The 27,940-nt window shown below is 45.7% G+C and overlaps 1 protein-coding gene across 1 annotated transcript; it reads left to right on the top strand.

Annotated features, from left to right (window-relative positions):
- Positions 1–940: 940 nt before the first annotated feature.
- On the top strand, positions 941–27,851 carry LOC141343290 (CCN family member 3-like; the record flags this gene model as incomplete). Its single annotated transcript, XM_073847884.1, is given in 5 exon segments — positions 941–1,011; positions 1,013–1,134; positions 2,518–2,772; positions 21,540–21,756; positions 27,602–27,851. Coding segments are annotated over 5 exon segments (915 nt in total), but the record flags the coding sequence as incomplete, so codon positions are not given.
- Positions 27,852–27,940: the final 89 nt, after the last annotated feature.

Genomic DNA, 27,940 nt, shown 5'->3' on the forward strand with positions numbered 1-27,940 from the left:
AGAACGTTTAATGAATGAGAACCAGGAAACACAGCAGTGCAGTCACATTAATAGCTAATCAGAGCCATGTATTGAGCAGTTAAGCCTGTGAACATGAAACAGCTAAATTTCTAATTAAAAAAACATGGCAATCGTACGAACCATGAAATCGTACTAAGCAAATAAGCCTCTCCAACTGACATAAGTCTCTTTCAAAACAGAGAGACCTAAATAGAAATGAATAACATGATATGTCGCACAGAAGTAGCATCGAAACTTCTGTGACAAACTATCCACATTGGCATATTACTGGCCACTGTCAGTACAGAGCTGTTTTCTCCAAGCTATTACAAAACGTAATAAAAAAAAATTATTAATTAAAAAAAAAAACACACACACTTTATATATGGTAATATATTGACATTCTTAGCTACCATTCAAGAAGTAATATTTAGTCAGTAGCAAGTATACTGTATATATAGCCTTATATAGCAATTTGAAAATCAAAGCCATCAAAGAAAGAAATTAATCATTTGTGTCCAGCACCATCTGTGTCCAGCAGGATTGGTCGAGAGATACCTTGCAATGTTTGGGCTTGGGCAAAAGAATGTGACTGTAAAGTTCATTTTCCAATCAGCAGCCTGATGGTTCTTGACAACAGGGGTATGTGTCGTCTTTTTCTTCTGTTAGCTCCCCATTTACCCACTGATCTGTTTAGATTCCTCCACAAAAGAAAGAACAGAGACGACAATTTTGTAGTTTGTAATATCACAAGAATCCAAAGGAAAAATATATCAAACAGTATGCTGAAAAAATCCTTTGCTGTCATCTGTGCACAGGTATGCAACATTATGGTTTATGCTTTACTAGCATAACATGTTAGTACTGTATATTTCACTTATATTTCATGAAATTTAATACAACCGTGACTGCTCGTCACAGTTGACTGTCTGCGCTCTGATGTCCCGTTCACTGTAACTGTCCCTCTAAACCTCCAATTTGCGCTCCCAGTGTGCGCATAATTCTGGATGACTTGTGAGGTGTGCGCCAGGCAGCGCGGTCAACTCTGCTCTTAAACCAATCCCTGCGACAAACGAAAGGGTCTTAGGTGCGATTACACCAGTGGTGCGCACAGGAGGACCGGTGTGTGTGTAGGTTTGTGTTTCTCTGTGTTTCACACTGTCACATTGTGCTATTATGTTTTTTTAAAAAGTACTGTTTTACTAATTTTTGTAAAATATGGCAATATAAGCAGAATATTAAAATAGAACTGGTGGAATGACTGTAATGAAGTATTCAATGATGTTGCCAGTTTAAAGTGATGATCACTGTGGTGCATCGGTTAGAATGCATGAGGCTTGCTTATCATCAACAGTTTCTTCATTTCACACTTGCTTCATATAGGCAACAGGTGGATAGAGATGTGGTTTCTACAGAAAGATACAACAATAGCACTATTCTTAGTAAATTTCAATCAGTCATCCATCATTTAAATGCACAGTACTGTATGATTAATATGATCCATACACTTCAATAGTTATTAAATTTCGTCTGTAATGGATAACAGTATTTATACATTGGCAGCAATATACTCCAAGGAGTAAAACTATCGTCAACTATATGTTTAGGCCACAAACTGTGTCACACGTTGCATGAAATATAAACGATAGCAGCAAATAACCATTCGTAAAGACTGACGTAATATAAAGATGTAGATATTAAACAATATTCAGAATGCAAATGTAATATTTGCTACAATAACAGCATACATGTCAAACTAACGGTAAATGGAAAGTGCTGTGTCATCCTAGAATCACGGAGGTCACAGAGTAGTAACTTAGTAAACGGTAAATAACGTGAATAATATTACAACCCACTCTTTTCGTCTCAGTAAATTTATAACATGTCAACATTTATCTACTCACTGTTTGTTTCATGCACAAATCCACCAAAGCAACAACTAGCAACACTACACTCGTCCTACCCGTCACTTCGCTCAACTAAATAGTCCTCTAACGTGTTAGTCTTTGAGGTCGTATGTTATAGCAGTCCGTTAGCGACCTCTACTGGACTGGTTCATGCAATCCTTTGTAACAATGACATATATTATTATAAACATTTTTTTTTTTTTTTTAAATCTTGAAGGCGAAACTAAACTAGCTGTGGACTGTGAGAAAGACCACAAGGCTTTGGGGTGCAGTTTGGGACAGGGCACAAGGTTTCCACTAACATGCCTTTTGGGGACTGATGGAGCAATTGGACCCAGAAATGTTGACTTGCGATGTCAGACTTAATCTCCTAGATATAAAGGACTGGGTCTTAGTGCTTCAACTTAACGATGCAGGGGCATTGCTAGTGGGAGGAAAAGGGTAGCGGAGTGCAAAGGGTACAGAGATCTGTGGGGCCCACTTCATATTCAATGCAAATATTACAATAACATTATAAATTCTATTGAAATTCTATTGGTGAATTCTGTTCCTCCATCATACAGGATGTTTGCATGTTCATATAGCTCTTGCTTTTTTTCTCTGCAAACAGCTCATGAGGGAGATGTCTGCCTATTAAATTGTACTGTCTATCAAAATGGAGAGAAGTTTTTTCCGAGCTGTAAATATCACTGCAACTGTAAGGATGGACAGATTGGATGTGTGCCACGCTGTAACCTGGATGTAATGCTTCCAGGGCCTGATTGCCCCTTTCCACAAAAGATCCAAGTTCCAGGAGAATGTTGTGAAAAATGGGTCTGTGATCCTCAGACTGAGATCAGTGCACTCGGTGGATTTGCAATGGCTGGTGAGTAGCACAGTTAGACAAGTCACCCATATATATACACACTTAGAAACAAAGACGGCTGAGTAACGCGAGAATCAACGAGATCGGGTGCATAATCTAAGATGGCGGCTCACTGCTGCTAGACATTCAGTAAACAACTTTTTCTCATTTCTTTTTTTTTTTTTTTTTTGTATTTTGTATTTTTTTTTCTCTCTCTCCCGTTTTCAATACCGGTCTATATCGTATTTGCAACCCGTTTCAAAACCGGACCATAACGTTTTTGCAACCTGGATTACCTTGAGGAATTCATCGACACGCACTATAACAAACTTTACAGCACCATGAATAAGGATAACGCAGATGACAACAAAAAAAGTAAAGGCAACCTCACTCTGAACTACAAGAGACCTCGTCCCAGTTCACTTTCCAGCACAGGTACAACACCATCCACATCACCAAAACCACCGTGCTGTACTGAGGTAAGCAACATTTTACTCTCCATTGAAAATAAACTTTCCGGACTTGATGCAAGGATCGCGCTTATAGAAGTAATACACAAGGATTTTCAAGAACTACGGCACAGTCTAGAATTTAGTCAAGAACAGATAGACACTCTCACCAAGGAAAATAACTTTTTAAAGGACTCCGTTCACACTCTTACAGCCGAACTCACCTCCGTTGTTTCACAAAACAAAGCTATGAAAGAAAGCATTCTGGACTTACAATCACGTAGCATGAGGGACAATTTAGTTTTTACAGGCATCCCGGAACAATCCCCAGACGATCCCGAAAAATCAGTAAAGGACTTCATGATTAAACAACTCAAACTACCAGCCAATACTGTACAGAACATCACTTTTCACCGCGTGCATCGGATCAGATCTCAAAACAATAACAATCGCCCACGTCCAATCATCGCAAAATTCGAACATTATAAACAAAAAGAACGTCTCAAGGTTACGTATGTAACCTCAGTTCCCTGAGAATAGGGAACGAGACACTGCGTCCTCTAGAGGGCGCTTTGGGCAACGCTGCAGCGTGACTCGTGTCTGAAGAATACATAGAAAAACTACATGAAATGGCCGGCGACAGCGTATGACGTCACCGCGGCGCGCACGTCGCTGCCGCTGCGTCACTACCGGGCGACCATAACATAAAAGAGGCGCCCGTGCCACGCAATACATCTTCAATGTCTGAAGCTATCGTCCAAAGTATGGCGAAAAAGTCTAGAGGAAGCAGTGTCTCGTTCCCTATTCTCAGGGAACTGAGGTTACATACGTAACCTTGAGACGTTCCCTTTCGAAGGGAACTCTCACTGCGTCCTCTAGAGGGCGCTTTGGGGAACGGATATACCCACGCTACCATGCTGAGGGGAGTGCATGCTATTCCAGCGAGCACTAAGCAACAATTCTGAGAGGAATTGCCCCTACTAGGACGTGGTGATGGCTGTCAAAACGTTATCCCCCACGGCCAGAGGCCTGAACTGTTACCCACTTACCTGGACTGGGTTAGAACCCAGGGCACAGCTCTAGGCTTGGAATTAGAGTAATTCCTTCTGAGGGAAACGGCTAAGTTTCGAAGTAAACTTAGACTTGTCAGAACGAGGAACTACCGCAACATCGGGCCTAGTTCCCTCAGGAACTGGCTCCCATATGAGGGCAGTAAACCTGTCCTGGGTCCGTTCAAAGGGCCACTAGTAGTGGCACGCCTTGATAGTGGATGGTCAGCAGACATCAGCAGTGATATCTAAAGAGTTGAACCCAGGGAACCGGGGTTGTAAGCCAACTCCAATAAATGGGAACGAGGCAAGACGCGTAACCCATACCATAAAGGGTTTTTAAGGAGGAACCCAAAACTTGGTGGGAACCTACCAACACGTGGATTTATTAGAAGTGCCCCATGTGTATGTGCACTTACCACTCTTGTGGATTTTAAGAAAGACACCCAGGCATAGCGTGGGACGCTTACCGAGATGATCGGGTTTAAGGAGAGTGTTTTCCCAGGGGGTTTCACTATCAGCTCCATGCCGTCTGAAGAGATGAAAAAAAAGGGAATAACCCTCACGGTGAGGGGATTGCCATGCTACACCCTACTCTGGACAGAGGCTCACAAGCTATCTGTCAACAGAGATAAAACATGGAGCTGAGACCATCCTGTAGTAGTGGACGATAGTAGAGGACAAATTCCTAACCCTGATCCACAGGGAGGATCGTTCTCCAGAAGGGGCACTTCTCTCAGGGAACCCTTAATAAAAATGGGGGGGGCGTGCACAGCCCGGTCCACATGACCTTATAAAGGTCTGGCAATCTCACGAAGGTGGGTTGGCGCTCAAGGGGACCCTTCCAAAGAAGGGGAGCTGCGTAGCCCAACAGGAGTGAATGCTCTCACTGTTATCCTTCGTAGAGGGGAGCATTCATCCAGAATCCAAGGCTGAAGAGTAAAACCTGAAGTATGAAGGCCAAACTCCTTACCCTAACGCACAGGGAAGAAACTCGGCCACCAAGAAGTGGTGCTTCTGATTCAGTGAACCCTTAGGAAAAGGGGGGCACGCCAACATCCTTGTAGAAGGTAGTCACTCTCAGAGTCTACCCAGGGTAGATTCCCTCCCCAGGAAGGGAGGAAAACTTTCCACCCTGAGATGGTGCTCTGAAGGGAACCCTAAACTTAGGGGAGCTATAAGGTCAGTTCCAAAAACCCTGCGCACAGGGAGGAACGTGAGTTCTTAAGCTCTAAGAGACCCTTTCCTCAGAAAGGGGAGCACTGTTTGGTTTGCCTTAAAGAATTCTGGGTAGCTCCGGAATTAAATATAAGGACAGCTTCCTAACCCTGAGGTCAGGGGGAAAAACCATCCTATGGTTTAACACTTCGTAAAACCTTTCCTCGGAAAGGGAAGTGAAATGAGGCCTGAGGAGCGAGAATCGACCCTAAGGTGCCAGCTTTCTGAGGTGTTTTAACACCGAAAGATGCTCAAGCCCTTCCACAGAGAGGGAGGCATCCGTCAACCTGGGTGTAGATTCTACATCAAGCATTACCCTGGCCCTCAGGCTAGAATGAAGCTTGAGATGAGTCACAGAGTGACGCCACCAGGTGGTGCTCAATTTAAACCTTTTTCCGCAGAAAAGGGAGCATCCTTTAGTTGCTCGAGTCTGCAGCATACACTACCCCCGCCCTCAGGCGTATTGTAAAAAAGGGGAGTGGCCTGCCAGCACTCCTATTCAAGTGAACTCCTATCTCAACAGCTCTGTCTCCATGGAAACCAGATGCTAAAAGAGGAAGTTTCCTCTGGGTTACCTAAACAGGGTCCAACAGAATCCTGTAGTTCACTTAGGAGAGGACACGAAGGGGATTCTCGTACACAGGCTATCTGCAACAGAGTTAAACATGCTAGGGCAATCCTAAAATGAATTTTTAAGACGCTTACCTGGGTGAAGGGAAAAACTCCCACGTTTAACCACTGAAAGGGGGGAAACCTGTTCTGTAGGCTGTCCCTTCTGGATCGAAGTGTTGGAAGACAAGCACCACCATACGACCGGAGGGAGGGGTGCTTCGTTGAATTATAAATATTCCTTCCTAAGGAATAAACACAACACACAAAAACAGATCCAGAATAACATCTTGTAAGTCATGAGGACAAACTCCTAACCCTGAAGGCCAGGGAGGAACGCCCGTCCTGGCGAGGGGGCGCTCATTGGGGACCCTTTCCTCGGAAAGGGGAGAGCCCAGCTCGTGCGTGAGGCCTGAAGAGTGAGAATCAGCCTGGACAAGAAGGACAGGCCCTAAACCCAGATGAACCGGGAGGAAACCTGGCTCTGTTAGCGAGAAACGGTACTCTGAATAAACCCTTCCCGCGGAAAGGGGGGTACTACCTCGGTCGAACTGACCCTGCCTTCGTTTTTTTTTTTTAAACTAACAGGGGGATCGACAGACCCCCGTCCAGGTGGATTTATGTTCCTGCCTTAACGGGACATAAATTCCCCGGAGCAGGTTAGAGGGATTCTCAGAACAGGCCTGCAAAGGACAGCGTTAAACATGCCAAGGGCAATCCTAAGAAAGAAACTTAGGGAGCTTACCTTGAAGAGGACATAAGTCCTATGTCTAACATATGCTGTAAGGGTGGTTTACCGCACAGCCTGTGGCGTGGAGAGGATGAACACTGCCGTAACCATAATCCGTAGGATCAGAGGGGGAGCATCCACCGTAGACTTGTCATTTTTCTCTGAGAAGCAAAAACACAACACACAGGCCTGAGACAGTATGAAGTTCCTTTTTCTTTTGTTAAAAAGAAAAATGGATCGTACTCACCCAAAGTGACCTGCATTTAACTCTAACTTAAACAAACCCTGTTTAAGGAGTTAAAATCTGGCCTGGGCCTTCATGGAATGAAGGACTTAAAGGCAGTGATCTACCTAGTCCATAGCCACATAAATCCAGAAAGGCCAATGAGCCTGGAAAACTAACAGATCAGTGAAAGACCTCTGGTTAGTCCTTTTGAAAACAGCCTCCAAAGGGGAGCATTCAGAAAACCAACACACAGACATCCTCAGGTATCTGTGTGTAGGAAGGACCAACCAAGGTGAAAAACTGACCGAAAGCTTCCAATACCCTAAAGGGGGGAGCATTAACACACAGCTAGCCTCAGACAGCTGCAGTTAGTAAGACTGTTCTGCCATAATCATGGCTGAACTAGTCTCAGGAAATCCCCCATTTTTTTTTTTTTTTTTTGGCGGTAAATTAACTCCACAATCGCGACGCGCAGCACATATTCGGCTCCCGTGGGAACTAAACATAACTCCGCTTAGGCGCCAAATTCCCTCAGGAATAAGGCAAGCAAGGAGCCACTGATGACGCCGCGAATGCGTTTGTTAATGCCACGAGAGGCAGACACAATCATGCAAAATGAGGAACAGAGAAACTCACCTCCCTCCTTTGCGAATGCGTTTTCGCCATAAGCCCATTAGTTCCCTCGGGAGCTGAACGTGCTGAAATTTACCACACTCACGTAGCTGAGAGTCGTGCAAGTGGGTATGAGAGCGTGCCTCTCGTAAAACCAAGCAATGAATGCACCGATTGCATTCTACTCTCTCAAGAGCTAATGTTGCTTGCCTTATCCCCTCATAGTTCGGGTAGTGTGAAAGTGTGGGTATCAAATTACCACACACGTCACACGCAGGTCTCCAATGAGAGAATAGATGCACTCCTAGACAAAGAGATAGCTGAAGACAGCGAAGATGTATTGCGTTGCACGGGCGCCTCTTTTATGTTATGGTCGCCCGGTAGTGACGCAGCGGCAGCGACGTGCGCGCCGCGGTGACATCATACGCTGTCGCCGGCCATTTCATGTAGTTTTTCTATGTATTCTTCAGACACGAGTCACGCTGCAGCGTTCCCCAAAGCGCCCCTTAGAGGACGCAGTGAGAGTTCCCTTCGAATAGGAACTGGTTCAGAGGCAAGGAAAACAACTCAAAGGCACAAACTACGGACTTAATGATCAATACCAAAAGGACATACTGGAACGTCGCAAACACCTCTTCCCAATCAGAAAACAAATGATGAATGAAGGAAAAAAGGCAATCATCTCTGTGGACAGACTTTACATAAATGGACAGTTATATCGCGACAGAGGCATTACCTCCCTGGCTTTTCTGATTTTTTTTCTCTCCTTTTTTTTTCTCTTATCCCCATTCCAGAATTAGCAAATAACTTATGAACGTGAATTCACAAATAATCCATCCTTACCTTACTCCCCAATACCCCCCGAACCTATTTACCTTGTCATACACTATGTCTTTATTTAATGGTTTCTGTTTTGCTGTTGTTGTTGTTGTTGTTTTGCTACATACACACTGTCATTTGGGTTTTTTCAATTACATTAGCCTGTCAACAACATCAAAATGTTATGCACACACATGTACACATGGTCATGATTCCATAAATATATACACACACAGCTGCACACACCACTCATACATCTTTACAGTAATATACATTTCACTTTCATAACATGTCTTCTATCAATTTTCTAAACTGGAATATCCGTGGAATTGGCTCTCATGCAAAGAAGGTCAAAGTCTTGAATCATTTAAATAAACTACAAGCTGACATATGCCTTTTACAAGAAACACATCTATCAGAGTCAGATCAAGATAAAATTAAATCATCCGAATGCAATCAGTTATTCTCAGCTCACTACAATACAAAACAAAGAGGAGTATGCATTTTGATAAATAAGAAAATCCCATTTGTTCATAATACCACTGTTATAGACCCAGAGGGACGATTTATTATCATAAACATCTCAATCAATAATAGCCCAGTTACAATTGGCAATCTATATGGCCCAAACACAGACGACCCATCATTTTTTCAAAACTTCTTTTCCACCATTTCAAATCTTTCTAACTCTCCAGTCATAATAGCAGGGGATTTCAATACAGTTCTTAACCCAGCAATAGACCGCTCTAATAATTCAAGTAATAGACGCATTTGGCAATCAGCAGAAACCATAAAACAGTTCATGAGTGATTTTGGTCTTGGCGATAGTTGGCGTTTACAAAATCCAAATGCTAAAGAATATTCGTTTTTCTCACCAGTCCATCACTCATATTCCCGTATTGATTTTTTTCTCACTAGTAATTCTCTCATATCAAATATTTCGGAATCAAAGATCCATCCTATTGTTATTAGTGACCATGCCCCAGTAACATTAAAATGGAATAGAACTGCGCCTCATAACCCTATTACCAGATGGCGGTTTAACATATCTCTCCTGAAAGATCCAGATTTTGACAGCTATTTTAAAAGGGAGTGGGCATTCTTTCTAGAAATGAATGACATCTCTGAATCATCTCCCTCTCTTTTGTGGGAAACAGGAAAAGCAGTACTTAGAGGAAAAATTATTTCATATTCCGTTTACAAAAAAAAAAAAAAGGAAAAGAACAAGAAGCAGAATTGGAACAAAAAATCAAACAACTTCAAAATATCAATATAAATAATCCAACAGAAGAAACACAAAACAAATTAAGACAATACAAATTAAAACTAAATGCAATAATTAACAAACACACTCAATTCCTGATTCATAGGCTTAGACAAGAAGAATTTCATCATAGTAACAAATCTGGTAAATATTTGGCAAATCAACTTAAACGAAACAAGGAAAAAGCAACCATTTCAGTTATTACAGACTCAGCAGGGAAATCGTCTCAGGTTACGTATGTAACCCTGGTTCCCTGAGGGAACGAGACACTGCGTCATCAACGCTCTGGGGAATGCCATTGGCGAACCCGGCTCTGAATCAGTCTTCAACCAATAGGATGACGGGAGTGACGTCACCGGGGGCGGTGACGTAGGCGACCAGGAAGTATATAAGCATGTGCGTTTCAAACCGGCTTCAGCTTCCAGGAATGAAGCGATGCGCGGTAGGAATGCGGGAATTATGGCCCATGACGCAGTGTCTCGTTCCCTCAGGGAACCAGGGTTACATACGTAACCTTTCGGGAACTCTACACTGCGTCATCAACGCTCTGGGGAACGATATGCCCACGTCTCCAGAATTCCAAATTCCTGCCCAGTGGTGTTTGTCTGGGAAGAAAAAAGGGAAGCGCTGCTTCTGGTGGATCAAGCCAGGAAAAGCTCTCTGCCTGGGGTTACCAGGGCAAGAGAGGCAGTACACCTCTGTCCGGGGGACCAGCCCGGAATCAGAGGGCAGTGCTCGTTGATACTTACCTGCAGGAGCACTGACGGTTCTCCGCCTGGGAAACTGCCAGGACAGGAGAAGTATTACACCTCCGTCCGGGAATAGTGCCGGAGCGAGAGGGAAGTGGCATATACCTCGGCCCTCGGGCTCGCGAGGAAAGTGGTCGCTCTGTCTGGGGACACCAGCAAAAGAGGGACCAGAAGAACTCCGCCTGGAAAACTGCCAGGACGTGAGTGGGATGACATCTCTGCCTGGGGAGCACCCAGCGCGAGAGGGAACATAACAAGTACCTCGGCCCTCAGGCACTCGAGGAGAGTAGTCCAAACTCTGTCTGGGGAACAGCCAGCACGAGAGGGACTAAATTAGCTCCGCCTGGAAAACTGCCAGGACGCGAGCGGGATTACATCTCTGCCTGGGAGTACCCAGCGAAGAGGGATATGATCCGCCTCGGCCCTCGGGCTCACGAGGAAAGTGTCTACCTCCGTCTGGGGACCAGCCAGACGTAGAGGGACAGGTAGCGTCTGGGGAGTATGCCAGAACGCTAGGTTGCTTCGCCTGGGAAGAGTGCCAGGACGCAAGCGGGATTACATCTCTGCCTGGGACGTACCCAGCGAAGAGGGATTGAGTAAACCTCGGCTCTTGAGCCCACGAGGTTAGGTCATACACCCTAGTCTGGTCACCAGCCAGAGACGGGTCCTCCTTGGCCCTCGGGCACACAAGGAGAGGGCAATCCTTTGTCGGGGCGCACCCGGATCAAGAGGGATGCAATTAGTGCCTGGAAACTCTGGCCAGAGCACGGGAAATAGCTCCGCCTGGAAACAGCCAGGACGCGAGTAGAATTACATCTCTGCCTGGGGAGTGCCCAGCGCAAGAGGAATCATAGCAAGAACCTCGGCCCTCAGGCGCTCGAGGAAAGTAGTCCAAACTCTGTCTGGGGAACAGCCAGCACGAGAGGGACTGAATTAGCTCCGCCTGGAAAACTGCCAGGACGCGAGTGGGATTACATCTCTGCCTGGGAGTACCCAGCGAAGAGGGATATGATCTGCCTCGGCCCTCGGGCTCACGAGGAGAGTGTCTACCTCAGTCTGGGGACCAGCCAGACGTAGAGGGGCAGGTAGCGCCTGGGGAGTATGCCAGGACGCTCGGTTGCTTCGCCTGGGAAATTTGCCAGGACGCAAGCGGAATAACATCTCTGCCTGGGGAGCACCCAGCGAAGAGGGAGAGTTATCCACCTCGGCCCTCAGGCCCCGAGGTGATAGGCCTCCGTCTGGTGACCAGCCAGACTAAAAAGCATCCTCGGCCCTCAGGCACACGAGGAAGGGTAATCCCTTTGTCGGGGCGCACCCGGACAACAGGGACCCGAGAAGTGTCTGGAAACTCTGGCCAGAACACTAAATTAACTCCGCCTGGAAAACTGCCAGGACGCGAGTGGAATTACATCTCTGCCTGGGGAGCACCCAGCGCAAGAGGGAACATCTACCTTGGCCCTCGGGCTCACGAGGGATAGCGCCTTCGCTGTCAGCTCAGGACAGCCGAGCTCGTAGCTCTTAGGTCTAGTTCATAGAACTTTACAAAGGTCAAAGGGGTGGACCAACCCGCCGCACTGCAGATGTCCTGAATGGGGACACCTGCTAGCAGAGCTTTGGAGGCAGCCATGCCTCGAGTTGAGTGAGCCTTGACGCCCATCGGTGATGGGAGGCCAGAGGACTCATAAGCAGTAGTTATTGCATCTACAATCCATCTACTGATAGTATGCTTAGTTGCCGGGAGCCCCCTCTTAGGGGGACCGTAACAAACTAGCAATTGCTCTGACTTTCGCCACAGGGCTGTGGACGTATGTGTCCAGTGCTCGCACTGGACACATGCAGTTATACTTCCGATGGTCGTTCTCCACGAATGGAGGAGGATAAAAGGCCTGTAGGGTGACTGGCTGTGGTACTGCTGTTGGGACCTTCGGTACGTACCCTGGTCTAGGGTAGAGGAACGCTTTGGCCAAACCGGGCGCAAAGTCGATATATGAAGGGGCCACTGAGAGGGCCTGAAGGTCTCCTACTCTCCTCAGAGAAGTAAGAGCCAACAGCAGCGCCGTCTTAATTGTAAGGAAGCGATCTGAAATCTCCTCAATGGGCTCAAATGGAGGCCGAGAGAGGGCTTCAAGGACCACAGCGAGATTCCAAGAAGGAGTTCTGGGTATTACCCGAGGCCTTATCCTGAGTGCACCACGAAGGAAACGTATGACCAAGGGGTTCTCGCCCACTGACACGCCACCAAGAGGGGTGTGGAAGGCCGATAATGCCGCCACGTAAACCTTCAGGGTGGAGTGGGCTAGCCCTGTGGAGAGGCGAGACCACAAAAACTCCAGCACTGTACCAATCGGGCAGTGAACTGGGTCAGCGTGTCGCTCTTCACACCATGACGTGAAAACCTTCCACTTAAGGCCATAAAGTTTCCTTGTAGAGGGAGCTCTAGAGTGAAGGAGGGTCTCAACAACCTCAGCTGAGAGACCACTGTCTATGCGGTGTGCCCCCTCAGAGGCCACACCCACAGTTTCTACTTCTCTGGGTGGGGGTGGCAGATTGCGCCCCCAGCCTGAGAAAGAAGGTCCTTCCTGACCGGAATCTCCCACGGAGAGCCGTCGAGGAGGGAAATAATGTCCGAGAACCATACTCGGGCCGGCCAGTAAGGGGCTACTAGTAGTAGACTGACTCCGTACCGGCGCACTCTTTCTAGAACTCCTGGGAGCAGAGCGATCGGGGGAAAGCGTACAGACGAAGCCTCGGCCAGGTCTGTACCATAGCGTCCAGCCCCAGCGGAGCTGGAGGCACTAGAGAGAACCAGAGGGGACCTTGCGATATCTGATGAGTCGCAAAGAGGTCCACCTGAGCCTGGTCGAACGCTCTCCATATCTGCCTCACCCTACGGGGTGAAGTCCATACCCCGGGCCTCAGCCGGGCGTCTGCTCTTGATCAGGTGCACTGTTGGAGGAAAGCATATGACCCAGGGGACTCTAACCACTGACAAGCACCGAAAAGGGGTGTGGAAGGCCAATAATTCCACCACGAACACCTTTTGGGTGGAGTGGGTCAACCCTGCGGGAAGCGAGACTGCAGCGACTTCAGTACTGTACCAACTGGGCAGTAAGCTGAGTCATATTTGGTGCTGGTTACACCACGCAGTAAACCACTTTCCCTTAAGGCCATAGGACTTCCTCATAGAGGGAGCTCTGGAGTAAAAAGGATGGTCTCAGCAACCTCGGTTGAGAGACCGGTCTCCATGAGATGTGCCCCCTCAGGGGTCACCCTCAAAAACTCCAGGGAGTAGAACGATCGGGGGGAAGGGCGTACAGACGAGGCCTCGGCCATGTCTGTGCCATAGCATCCAGTCCCGCAGGAGCTGGAAGCAGTAGAGAGCACCAGAGGGGTCATTGCGATGTCTCATGAGTCGCAAATGAGTCCTCTGAATCTGGCCAGACACTCTCTAACTCTGCTTCACTCATTATGGGTGAAGCATACATCCCCGGGCCTTGGCCCCTGCCTCGACAGGACGTCTGCTCTCATAAAACACCAAGATTTCCTCCACATGTCCAGGGCACGTAGGCATTGCCGCGTGACCTTGAACTTGCGGAATGAATTTCCCCCTCGGGGGAAAATCCCTTGGTCTTGAGCCACCACTGTAGCGGCCTCATGTGCAGCAGGCCAAAAGGTATCACGTTGGCTGCTGCTGCCATAAGATCTAACAGTACTTGAAACTGTTTGACAGTGACTGACAGGCCTAGCTTGACCGCATTTGCTGCAGTAAGGATCGACTCGATCCGAGCAGGAGACAACCGTGCCTGCATCGTGGTCGAATCCCATACGACACCTAGATAAGTGGTTCTCTGTAATGGAGACAGCACACTTTCCTTGGCGTTGAGTCTCAACCCCAGTTCTTTCATGTGAGCGAGAGCAGCACCTCGATGCTGCCCGGCTTATAGTGGTCGAGTATATGGATGCTCTGGAATCATGGAGGAGCCAGAGCCGCATCCACACCCTCTGTGAGAGTTCGGGGGGGGGGGGGGGGGATCTATCGTGACAAATTCGTCCTCGGACCTGATTTATGACGTAACCGCCAGTCTGAACTTCAGTTACTCTGACTGAAAGATTCAACTGTCTGAGATCTAGGAAGGGCCGTAGCCCCCCATCCTTCATGAAGAGGGACCACCTCGATGGTCCCTGTCCAGAGCCTGCTCGGAGCCCACCTCGGTGGAAGCCCCGCGTTGAAGGAGGGTTCTTTAGATATAGTAACCCTTCTTCACAGTATGCAGGACCCACGTAGATACTGTCGGCAGTCGTAATAACGCTGCCAGAAGTTCTACTGAGGGTACCAGCCTCTCGAGACTGGCCTCTATTTTGCCCTGAGCTTACAGCTCGTTGCCCTGTAACGGTGAACCGGCAGGAGACACCTGCATTGCAGATGCAAGTGCGGGCGATTGAGGGAACGGAACGTCGGTGACGCTCTCCTTATCCACCTCCTCAGAGGAGGATAAACGGAGCACTGAGGGCCATTTGCTGGAGGAAGTACCGCCTAGCGGGCTTCCAAACCAGCAATTGGCTGCCAGTTGTCCCTCCATCGATAACCAGACCCTGCTCTGGGCAGTAGTAATAAAAACGCCCCATATGCAGGTCCCACGTAGATATATTCAGCAGTAGTTTTCATGCTGCTCGAAATCCTACTAAGGGAATCAGTCTCAGACTGGTTCTGGTACTACCTAGAGTTTTTAATTCAGAGCTCTGTAGCAGCTCACTGGCAGGAAGCATCTGAATTAATTCCTCTGAGGACCCCCATGGGGGTAGCGAACTCTCTAGCTCTGCTACGTTTTCCGGGCGGAACGACTAGAGAATAATGTTCGCGGGAGATTGCCGCGCCTTGCTACACTGGCAGGGTTGGCTGACAGATCTCACTGTCTTAGCCAAGGACCTCTCAGACTGAAGCACGACCCTCAGATCGGGCTTTAGTTCGAAGCCCCCGGTCAGGAGTGTTGCTAACCCCGTCCTCTAGGTATTACCGGAGGAATAAAGGACTGCAACGCTCCATTAAGAGCCTTTTATGTAAGGAGCTGATACACGACCGGTTACTGCTCCCGTACAGCATCCGGCACGTGTACTTTTGCACATCAGGCTTGTATTATATACATGTGGCCTGGAAAGCAAAGACGGAGCTTCCAGTGATGATGCCAGACTGGGTGACAGATAGCTGGTAAGCGTCTGTTCAACCCCCGGCACCATCTTATACCCGTGCTCATTCAGCCCGCATTATTAATAGCAAACTATTCAAAAAAATGGGTGAAGAGCGGGTAAAACTGGATTTTTCCGATCTAAACAGTGATTTTCTTTTTAACTGTGTAGATTGGGAAAAAACAAAAAGGCTCCTTTTTGGAAGTGCAGACTTAGTCCGAAGAAAACAAATAGTTTGCTTTCCTACGGCTCATCGCTTTATTCAGTACTTCCAAAGCTCCTAACATTGAGGCAATCGGGGGGCGGTTAAATACTTTTGACAACGTTCTCCACATCAACCTCCTCGGAGGAAGACAAGAGAAACGTTGAGACCTCTTTCTGGTAGGAAGAACCGCAACGCGGGCTTCCTCACCCAGTAGAAGATCATCCGATCTGCTATGCGAGGGAGGAGATAGGGGATTACCCGTCTCCATCCCTTTAACAGATCGAGCTGCGTAATCGCTCGAGTGCGGCTGCCGCTCCGCCCATTTTTTTGCGGAAGCGGGGCCAGACCCGCGAAGAACGCTGGTGAACACTCTCTCCTCAAAGAGAGTGTTCCGAGAATGGAGTACGTGCAGTGGAAAGCGCGCTTTCACACTGCAAACAGCCAGCCCCCTCAAGGGCTGACTGAGCGTGCTCCGCACCCACACAGCCACACACAGACTGCGTGTATCCCCACCAACAGACGCTTCTCTGCTTGGCAGGGAGGGACACGCTGTCTGTGAAGCTGCTAAACCGCTGAATTACTTTCCCCCTTTTTTTTTTTTTTTTTTTGGTTGGTAACATATCCACTCAAATAAAAGTTGTGCAAACTGGCACAGAAAAACAGTGGAATGAAACAGACAGACAGACACAGAGCGCTTCGCTGAATGACAAAAGCTGAAGCCGGTTTGAAACGCACATGCTTATATACTTCCTGGTCGCCTACGTCACCGCCCCCGGTGACGTCACTCCCGTCATCCTATTGGTTGAAGACTGATTCAGAGCCGGGTTCGCCAATGGCATTCCCCAGAGCGTTGATGACGCAGTGTAGAGTTCCCGAAAGGGAACTACCAACTCACCTGATGAAATCAATCATATCTTTCAAAATTTCTACAGCAAATTATACTCAGCAGAAAAAGACCCAAATCAGAATGACATCAACTCTTTTCTTAATAGTATCAACCTGCCACAACTGAATGAACACCAAAAAAACAGCCTTGAATCACCCATAACACAACATGAACTTTATACAGCATTACAACATATGCCTAATAATAAAGCACCAGGTCCTGATGGATTCCCTGCTGAATTTTACAAACACTTTTGGTCCACTTTATCACCACTCTTTTTCAGAATGTTAAAGAGTCACAACAAAAATTAAAACTACCAACAAGTATGAATACAGCTACAATTTCACTTCTCCTCAAACCAAATAAAGATCCCAAATTACCATCAAGCTATCGTCCCATCTCTCTGATCAATGCTGACATTAAAATCATCACCAAAGTATTAACCTACAGAATCGAAAAGGTCATGTCATCTATAATACATCCAGATCAAACCGGTTTCATTAAAGGAAGATTAGCATCCACCAATACACGCAGACTATTCAACTTAATGCATTATTCTTCAAGTCATAAAGAAAAAACCATCATAGTCACTTTGGAGGCAGAGAAGGCTTTTTATAGGGTAAACTGGAAGTTCTTGTTTTCCACATTAGAGAGGTTTGGTTTTGGGGAGTCATTCATTAATTGGATCAAAATTTTATATACTTCACCTTCAGCCACTGTTATCACCAATGGACTAACATCACGTAGCTTCACACTACACCGGGGTACTAGACAAGGATGCCCACTCTTCCCCTCATTATTCACCATTTTTATTGAACCTCTGGCAGCAGCCATCCGTCAAAACAGTAACATTAAAGGAATTCAAACATTAAACATACAGCACAAAGTCAGCCTTTACGCAGATGACACTACTATATTTACAAGATCCTCCATCATCATTACAAGAAACAATTAAGCTTATTGATTCATTCTCTCATATTTCTGAATACTCAGTGAACTGGAATAAATCATCTATTCTTTCTTTAAATCATAAAAGTTTGGATGTGACATCCCAAACATCACCTATCCCTCTCTGCACCAACCACATCACATATTTAGGTATTAATATTTCCCCTAGGCTGTCAGACCTAGTTAGTCTTAATTTCACCCCATTACTCAACAAAATAAATGACGATCTTCAACGCTGGATGAACTCACCACTATCCATTATGGGCAGAATATCAGCAATTAAAATGACTATACTCCCTAAACTAAACTACTTATTCTCAATGATTCCAATACAACCCACCCTCATCTGGTTTAAATCTCTGGACTCAATCATTACCAAATTTTACTGGAAAAATAAGACCCCAAGAGTTAAATTGACTACTCTACAGAAACCAAAAAACACAAGGAGGATTGGAAGCACCACATTTCTACCACTACTTTCTGGCTAATCAGTTTCAATATATATATAAATGGATTCACACAAACACATCAGATTACACATGGCTAGATATTGAGCAAACAATTTGTAAAGACATTAGCACTACAGATTTACCGTTTTTGAGTCAGACAATCAAAAAACACTCCTGTTTTAAATCACCAACTATTGCAACTGCTCTGACAGCCTGGTGGAAATTTCACCAGTTTACAAATACTCCACTTGCATCATCTAAATTCACCCCCATTTGGAATAACCCAGATTTTACAATTAATAAAAAGCCACTTAACATGCGCACATGGGCTGAGAAGGGCATCACACAACTTCAACACATCTTTCATAGTAATAATCTGGCTTCCTTTTCATACTTGGTCCAGAGATACGGCATCAGGAGTAATAGTTTTCTGGAATATCTTCAACTCAAATCATCTATCCAATCAAAAATCAATATTCGGACTGTTAATCTTGAACTTTCACTATCGATTTTGGAATTAATTAATATATCATCCTCAAAAAAGCTTCTCTCCAAAATATATAAAATAATAATAAAATCAGACAACACAATAAGTTTACCAAATACGAAATGGGAATCAGACCTATCTATCACTCCTGATGCCGATTTCTGGACACAGATTTGCAAAAATATCTATTTCATGACAAAAAATCCCAACTTGCAATTTATACAGTACAAGGTACTTCACAGATCTCACCTAACCGGACAAAAATTGTTTAAAATGGGATTCACCTCAGAAACATGTTCACATTGCACCCAAAACAACCCAGACACATATATACACGCCCTATGGTATTGTACTCCAATTAAAATTTTTTGGGAAAATGTCATTAAATCACTATCCATCACTATGGGATGTCACATCCCAATTTCTCCATCACTCTGTTTACTAGGCGATATATCTGTAATCAGTTTAAATAACATAAACAGTCAGTTACTCCTAGTGGCACTAGCTATCGCCAAGAAAACTATCCTCATGAACTGGAAATCTAGAAATTCCATACACATCGCATCCTGGAAAAATCTATTAATTGATTATATTTCAATAGAAAATCTATCTAGTTCATTTTACAGTAATACAGAAGAATTACACCCCTTTTGGTCATCTCTCCTTACCATCCAACAGTCATAAATCTGCTGACCTTCTTTGTCTGAGACCTACCACTACAAAGCATCATCACCTTTTTGTGTTAATTTGAATATTAATATTTGAGTGTTTTTGGGAAGGGTGGAGGACAACAGCAAGGTTAACCTATTTATAGTTATATGTATATGTGTGCAGGTATGTGTGTATGAATATGTATGTATGTATGTGTATACATATGCCCCCCCCCATTATTATTATTATTATTATTATTATTATTATTATTATTATTATTTGTGTGTGTATATGTGTATATATATAATTTTATTTTATTTATTTATTTTTTTTATTCTTGGCCTCTGGTCTCTGGAGGGCTACAGCATACAGGTCCATAACTGATGTGGTGAAGTTGAAATATGGGTGGGTGCGTGGGTGGGGGCTGGGGGCATGTGTCCCTCCACCTTTTCAACCTGAGCTTGCGCCTCAGGGACCTCTTTCCCTGGCTGGTTCTGGCCTGCATCTCTCACTATTTTAATGCATCACTTATTAGCTGAAATACATACACACCTATTAAAATGCTCAACTTAGAATTTATGTAAAAATGTGTAAATATATACACATACATAGGGTAGGTGGGCTGTGTGGGTGGGTCAGGTCTTTGGCCTGGGCTGCCTTAATGTCTCACCTTTTTAATGCATCACAAACCAGCTGAAACATAGAATCCTCTACACATCTACACACTTAATTAGAAAAGGGGGAAAAAAAATAAAATAAATAAAAATTAATGTATAGAAAATTACAAACATATAAGGAAGGTGAGGCATGTAGATGCTGACTAAGGATGGCTGGGGATTTGAGGGATGGGTGGGGGGGGCCTTTGGGCCCTGTTGCATTCTTCTCCAGCACTAATGATGAGACGTGGCATGTGGTGGCCATGGAGGGATCAGAGGCAAGCCTAAAAATTACTATTATTGTTATAATTATTATTATTAGTAGTAGTAGTATTATTTATTCTTTTTTTTCTTTTTCTTTTTTGTTATAATTCAATACAATTGTTAATTTTACTTGCCTTCCTCATTGTCCTCCACCCTTTCCAAATCTCTCTAAATCTTCAACTTGTTATTATTATTATTATTATTATTATTATTATTGACATTATTATTATTATTATTATTATTATTATTATTATTATAGGTATTATGGTTATTATTATTGCTAATAATATGTGATATCTCTAATGGCTTCTTTTTTTATTTTATTTTTTATATTGTTATTACTATTATTATTATTATATTTGTTAATAATCTGGTAGATATTATTTCAATTATGTGCTACCTCTCCCACCCCAAGATGCAATAACTGGCTCACATGCGCATACATTTGCATACACACATGATCATAATGTTCACAGACACATGAATACATACACTGTTATATGAATACACTTGTAATATTAGATATCAGTATATATGTTGAAATTGCTTCTTTATCTAAATATTGTCATTTTCCTTACTTGTTTTGTTTTTTGTTTGTTTGTTTGCTTTTTTGTTTTTGTTATGTGTTATATGCTTGGTATAATATTGTCACATTCACTACTAGCATAAAAAAAAAAAAAAAAAAAAAAAAAAAAACCTTGTATATAATACTACACACAAAAAAAGAAACAAAGACAAATTTATTTTTATTGTAGCAATAATTCACCTAGAAATGAAAATTGTCATTATTTACATACTATTTTGGTTCTCCCATGAAACAAAAAGGGCTATGCGATGTCTGAAGTCATATGATCGCTTTGTGTATTAAAAAAATGTATGACTTTAACCTTCTTTAATCCTGATAGTCTTTTCCTCTGCCGTAGCACTGATTGGCACTTGTGTTTAGTTCAAAAATAGGACATTTAGTCACCATTGGTTATTGCATGCCACTAATCGTAATGCAACAAGTTTGAAAAAAAATTTGTTAGTATGTAGTGCACAAGTTGTATGCACTACTTGAATATAATTTTGTTATACTACTGTTTTGTTCTTTTTGGAGTTTGGCAGTATAAATCACAACCCCCTTTTCTTTTAAGGTGGGAGGGTATGCAAATTCCACTTGGCAACTTTAATGGCTTTTTCTGAATATGTCAGAAGTGTTTACAACTCTAAAGAGAGACCCTGAAATCCTTTTTGTTTGACACACCATCTCAAATAAGAACTATTGCTTTTTACATTATGATAATTTGTACTTCTCAGACACATTTAATTTTCGTCTACTTTGTCATGACAGCCTACAGGCAAGAAGATACAGTGGGCTTTGACTCCAGAGTGAACTGTATTGAGCATACCACAGAATGGAGTGCCTGCTCAAAAAGCTGTGGTATGGGAATGTCCACCAGAGTGACTAATAAAAATCAGCACTGTCAGATGATCAAGCAGAGCAGACTTTGTATGATGAGACCCTGTGAAAACATGAACACGCAGAGAACCTGTCACGGATTGGCCAGGTTCTACTCCCTCACTCACTCAACGATCACAGTCACCTGATTACTAATCAGACGCACCTGAATCCAATCACCAGCACCACATATAAGCACACCACACACCTCACTCAGTGTCCGGGCTCGTTTGCACGAAGCGGACTCATTGTGTTTCTCTGTCGAGTTCACAAACCTCTAAGACATACTTACCTCGCTATTTACCTGTTGAAACTTACCTGTTGTCTCATCTGTTCCAGTACGAAGTCTGTTCTCTGTTCCAGTCAGCGGTGGTCAGCCATAAGCCTGTCTGGCTATCACCAACGGTGTGTGTGTGTGTGTGGGTCGGAGTCCTCCTCCCGTCGTTCCTGGAAAGGAAAGGATCTGTCTTCAGTATTCATCTCTAGTCATCGAATATCATACCTGGACTGTTTATACTTACCTGGTTCTGCACATCATCTTATCCACAACGCTCTGCTGATAATAAACATTGTTATACTTATCACTCACCTCTCTTGTTTGGTCTGCTTCCGTAACAGTTAGCCCGGACCAACACAGTATCAGCATGAGCAATCGGGACCCGTTTCAAGAGCTGGTGGATTCGCTCAGGAAGGTGTTGTTGGCTAGTCATGCCACCACTCCAACTTCAGCTCATCCCACCGCACCACCGGCACCCAGCACTTCTTCGGCTCCCGTGAACGTCCCTTCCAGTCCCATGGCCCGACCAGCGCCCTACTCTGGCGGGGCGGAGGAGTGCAGCGGATTCCTGTTACAATGTTCATTGATATTCACAATGCAACCTGCTCTCTATCCCACAGATTCTTCAAAAATAGCCTTCATCACGTCTCTGCTTACCGGACCAGCTCTCAAATGGGCGGACACGTTATATCAACAGGCCGGGCCGGCAACCCATTCGATCCAGGCTTTCGTCGCTCATTTTAAAGAGGTTTTCGGACGTTCTGATGCAGAAGTATCCGCAGGAGAGCAATTGTATCATCTAAAGCAGGGAAGTATGACGACACAAGATTACTCCCTGCGTTTCCGCACTTTGGCCGCTGCCAGCGGATGGAATGAGCGATCGTTACTGACCACGTACCGGCTCGGCCTAGAACCCAATCTCCGGATGCAGTTAGCTGCTTTGGACGATTCCATGGGATTGGAGAAGTTCATTCAGCAGTCACTTCGTTGTTCAGATCGTCTAAAATCCTACCAAGACCAGTCCGCCACTACTGCACTCCTCCGACCAGTTACATCCACCAGCCCTCCAGAACCAGAACCAATGATCCTGGAATCAGGAAAAATCTCTGCAGCTGAGCGACAGAGAAGGCTGACCCGGGGTCTTTGCATGTACTGTGGGGCTGCGGGACACGTACGACTCAACTGTCCTCTGCGTCCTATACGATCTTTGGTGAGTGTAATATGTTCTGAATTGGATAACATGCATCCTCTGACTACCAATGTTCAGTTAACCACCCACACTTCCTGTGTTACAGTCGCAGCCCTCATCGACTCCGGGTCAGCGGGAAACTTCATCTCTAACACCCTCTGTCGCCAGCTCCAGCTACGCACCCAAGCCTCAACCACCATCTACCAGATTCAACCGATAACTAACCGGATCAGCTCACGGACCCGTATTCACCGGAAAAGTGAACCCATCATCCTACAGATTGGAGTTTTGCACCGTGAGGAGATTCAGTTTCTGGTTCTGGAGGGAGCTACTATGGACATCATCTTGGGGCGCCCGTGGCTGGTGAAGCATGATCCCATCCTCTCTTGGGGCACAGGAGAGGTGATAAAATGGGGAAAAGAATGTACCAACCAATGTTTCCCAGATCTTCCACGTCCTAGACACAAGATACTACCTGTCAACGTCACCTCCGTCGAAAGTCCTGTTGAGAAGCAGTCAGTCCAGATTCCTGCCATTTACTCGTCGTTTCAAGACGTCTTCTGCCCCAAGAGAGCTTCCCAGCTACCTCCACATCGGCCATGGGACTGTGCCATTGACCTAGTTCCGGATGCTCCAATGCCCAGAGGTAAGATCTACCCGCTGTCGCTTCCGGAGACCAAGGCAATGGAGGAGTACATACAGGAGGCTCTCGATCAGGGTTACATCCGACCATCAACATCACCCGCAGCATCCAGTTTTTTCTTCGTGGCAAAGAAGGATGGAGGGCTGCGGCCATGCATCGATTACCGCATACTCAATCAAGGCACCATCAAGTTCCGGTATCCCCTTCCTCTCGTCCCTGCGGCCCTCGAACAACTACGCACTGCCAGGGTGTTTACGAAGTTGGACTTCCGCAGCGCGTACAACCTCGTGAGGATACGTGAGGGGGACGAGTGGAAGACTGCCTTCGTGACCCCTACTGGCCACTACGAGTATTTGGTCATGCCCTATGGTTTGGTCAACGCCCCCTCCGTATTTCAGAACTTCATTCACGAGGTACTCCGGGAGTTTCTGCACCACTTTGTCGTTGTCTACATAGACGATATCCTGATTTACTCCCGGAGTGAGGCCGAACATCGCCTCCACGTTGCGGAGGTCCTTCAAAGATTACGGGATCATCACCTGTATCTCAAGGCGGAAAAATGTTCATTTCACCTACCAGCAGTACACTTCCTTGGATACGTCATCGACCAGAAGGGGGTTCGTATGGACGAGAGGAAGGTATCTGCAGTTGTATCCTGGCCAGAACCCACCACTATCAAAGAGCTTCAACGTTTCTTAGGTTTCGCCAATTTCTACCGCCGGTTTATCAAGAACTACAGCATCATCACTGCTCCACTTACCAGTCTACTCAAAGGAAAACCACGAACCCTACTCTGGAACCCTGACTCGGCCGCAGCCTTCCATAACCTCAAGGAAGCATTTACACAGGCACCTCTTCTAACCCATCCTGACCCTGATCTCCCTTTCGTGGTAGAGGTAGACGCTTCTACTACCGGCGTGGGAGGTATTCTGTCACAACATCATGGTACTCCTCCATTGCTTCATCCCTGTGCCTACTATTCCCGGAAGCTCAGCCCTGCGGAGAGGAACTATGACATCGGCAACCGCGAGCTCCTTGCCATCAAGCTCGCTCTGGAGGAGTGGCGACATTGGTTAGAGGGATCCAACCACACGTTCCAGGTGATAACAGATCACAAGAACCTACAGTACCTCCGAGACGCCAAACGGCTCTGTCCCCGTCAGGCAAGATGGTCCCTGTTCTTTTCCCGATTCAACTTCACCATAACCTACCGGCCAGGATCCAAGAATACCCGAGCTGATGCTCTGTCTCGCATCCATGATTCTCACGACTTGCCTGACACACCCACGACCATAATCCCCGAAAACATCATCGTTCAACCCATTGAATGGACCAACCCGCCAGCTGTCGCCACTCCGGAACCCAGATCTCCGCCGGGCTGTCCACCTGGTCGCAGATTCATCCCTAGGACCCAGCGGGTAGATCTAATCCATTCAACACATACCTCTCTGGGCACTGGACATCCAGGGGCCAACAACACTCTCTCGCTGCTGACGGACCGCTTCTGGTGGCCGCACATGGCAAGGGATGTGAGGAGGTATGTCCAGGGATGTAAGGAGTGTGCAATGTCCAAGAGTCCACGTCATCTGCCTGCTGGGAAACTCCATCCCTTGCCTGTGCCGAACCGCCCCTGGTCACACCTGGGAGTTGACTTCATGACAGATCTCCCCTCATCTGACGGTAACACCTGCATCTTTGTTATAGTTGATCGATTTTCAAAATTCTGCCGACTGATACCTCTGAAAGGTCTTCCCACAGCCCTAGAGTCTGCCGAACTGCTCTTCAACAAAGTCTTTAGGTACTATGGCATTCCGGAAGACATTGTCTCAGACAGGGGTCCACAGTTTATTTCACGGGTGTGGAAGTCTTTTCTCAAACTCCTAGGTGTGACCGTTAGCCTCTCCTCTGGATACCACCCTGAGACCAACGGGCAGACGGAGAGGAAAATCCAGGAGGTGGGGCGGTTCCTCCGGACATTCTGTCATGGTCACCAGGACTCCTGGAACCAGTTCCTGGGTTGGGCAGAATACGCCCAAAATTCACTGCGGCAACCCACCACAGGACTCACGCCATTCCAGTGTGTGCTCGGCTTCCAACCACCTCTCTTCCCCTGGAATGGCGAACCATCACAGGTGCCCGCAGTGGATTACTGGTTCCGGGAGAGCGAGAGAGTCTGGGACGAGGCTCACCATCATCTTCAAAGGGCAGTGCGCAGAACCAAATCCACTGCTGATAAGAAGAGGATTCCCGGTCCCACATACACTCCTGGGCAGAAAGTCTGGCTCTCCACAAGAGACATCCGTCTGCGCCTGCCCTCGAAGAAATTGAGTCCCAGGTTTGTTGGCCCCTTCACCATCGTGGAACAGGTCAACCCCGTCACCTACAGACTCCAATTACCACCACAGTACCGTATCCACCCCACATTTCACGTCTCTTTACTAAAACCCTTTCACCCACCTGTAATTCCCTCCACAGAACCTGGTCAGGAAGAGGAACTCCCTCCCCCCTTGGTCCTGGAAGAGGGATCCATCTACTCGGTCTGAGAAATCCTTCTGTCCCGACGTCGTGGTGGTAGTCTGGAGTATCTCGTCGACTGGGAAGGCTACGGACCAGAGGAGAGGTTGTGGGTACCCAGAGTTGACATTCTAGATCCAGCCCTCATGGAGGAATTCCATCGTAACCATCCTGAATGTCCAGCCCCTCGAGGACGAGGTAGACCACCACGACGTCGGAGGCCTCGGCCCTCAGGAGCGGGCCCTGGGGAGGGGGGTAATGTCACGGATTGGCCAGGTTCTACTCCCTCACTCACTCAACGATCACAGTCACCTGATTACTAATCAGACGCACCTGAATCCAATCACCAGCACCACATATAAGCACACCACACACCTCACTCAGTGTCCGGGCTCGTTTGCACGAAGCGGACTCATTGTGTTTCTCTGTCGAGTTCACAAACCTCTAAGACATACTTACCTCGCTATTTACCTGTTGAAACTTACCTGTTGTCTCATCTGTTCCAGTACGAAGTCTGTTCTCTGTTCCAGTCAGCGGTGGTCAGCCATAAGCCTGTCTGGCTATCACCAACGGTGTGTGTGTGTGTGTGGGTCGGAGTCCTCCTCCCGTCGTTCCTGGAAAGGAAAGGATCTGTCTTCAGTATTCATCTCTAGTCATCGAATATCATACCTGGACTGTTTATACTTACCTGGTTCTGCACATCATCTTATCCACAACGCTCTGCTGATAATAAACATTGTTATACTTATCACTCACCTCTCTTGTTTGGTCTGCTTCCGTAACAGAACCACAACAGTATGTCAGCACTTGGATTTTTCCATAACACTGCTTACCAGCTTCAATACTGTCAATTACATGTTTGGTTCATGCTTCAAAATACTAACTAGATAAAAAAATAAGTAGTTTTGATAGCTTACGGTTTGAAGTTCTAAGATTTATGTAGGTTTAAGTTTGAAGTAGATAGAAAAAAAAGATTGCTACTTCAGTTTTATCACTACTTTAAAAATGTTGAAATTGTGACATCTGTATATACATAATAGTAGCATTTGTTGCACTGCCTTATGTTATGCTGATTTTACTTTAGAATTATCATTAGAAAATTTAGAAAGAAATACAAACAAACTCAAAAGTAAAACTGGACATATTTAAAGTATTAGGTTGATGGTGGGGCGGTGACAACAGACATAGGATTTATGGCAAACATCATTTTTAGTTTTTGATCTGAATGTGGGGTGTATTATGACTTGGTTATATTATGCTCAAAATTAACCATCCAATTTTTGCCTACAGTAAAAACTTTGTAATATAATGTTGCTATTGTATCTGTAGAGGGACGGCAGGTGTGCAACAACAAGGAGAAGCAGTCAAGTCTACTTCAGCTTCAAGAATTGCTCCAGTGTAGAGGCCTACAAACCCCGGTTTTGTGGGCTGTGCAGAGATGGACGGTGCTGCACCCCTCACAGCACTAAAACAGTTCAGGTGATGTTTCAGTGTTCTGAGGGCAAGATCATCAGGAGACCAGTGATGTTCATTAATACCTGTGTCTGTCATTACCACTGCCCATGTGGCAATACCAGTTAACCAGTTCTACCAGAAAGACTCGGGAGAATTTATACTATACCGATTACGTTTATGTAGAAGCTCAGCAAGCAATCCGGTTCTTTGGCGTA

Source organism: Garra rufa, chromosome 9 (genome assembly GCF_049309525.1).
Source record: "Garra rufa chromosome 9, GarRuf1.0, whole genome shotgun sequence".
In the NCBI taxonomy this organism is placed as follows: Eukaryota; Metazoa; Chordata; class Actinopteri; order Cypriniformes; family Cyprinidae; genus Garra; species Garra rufa.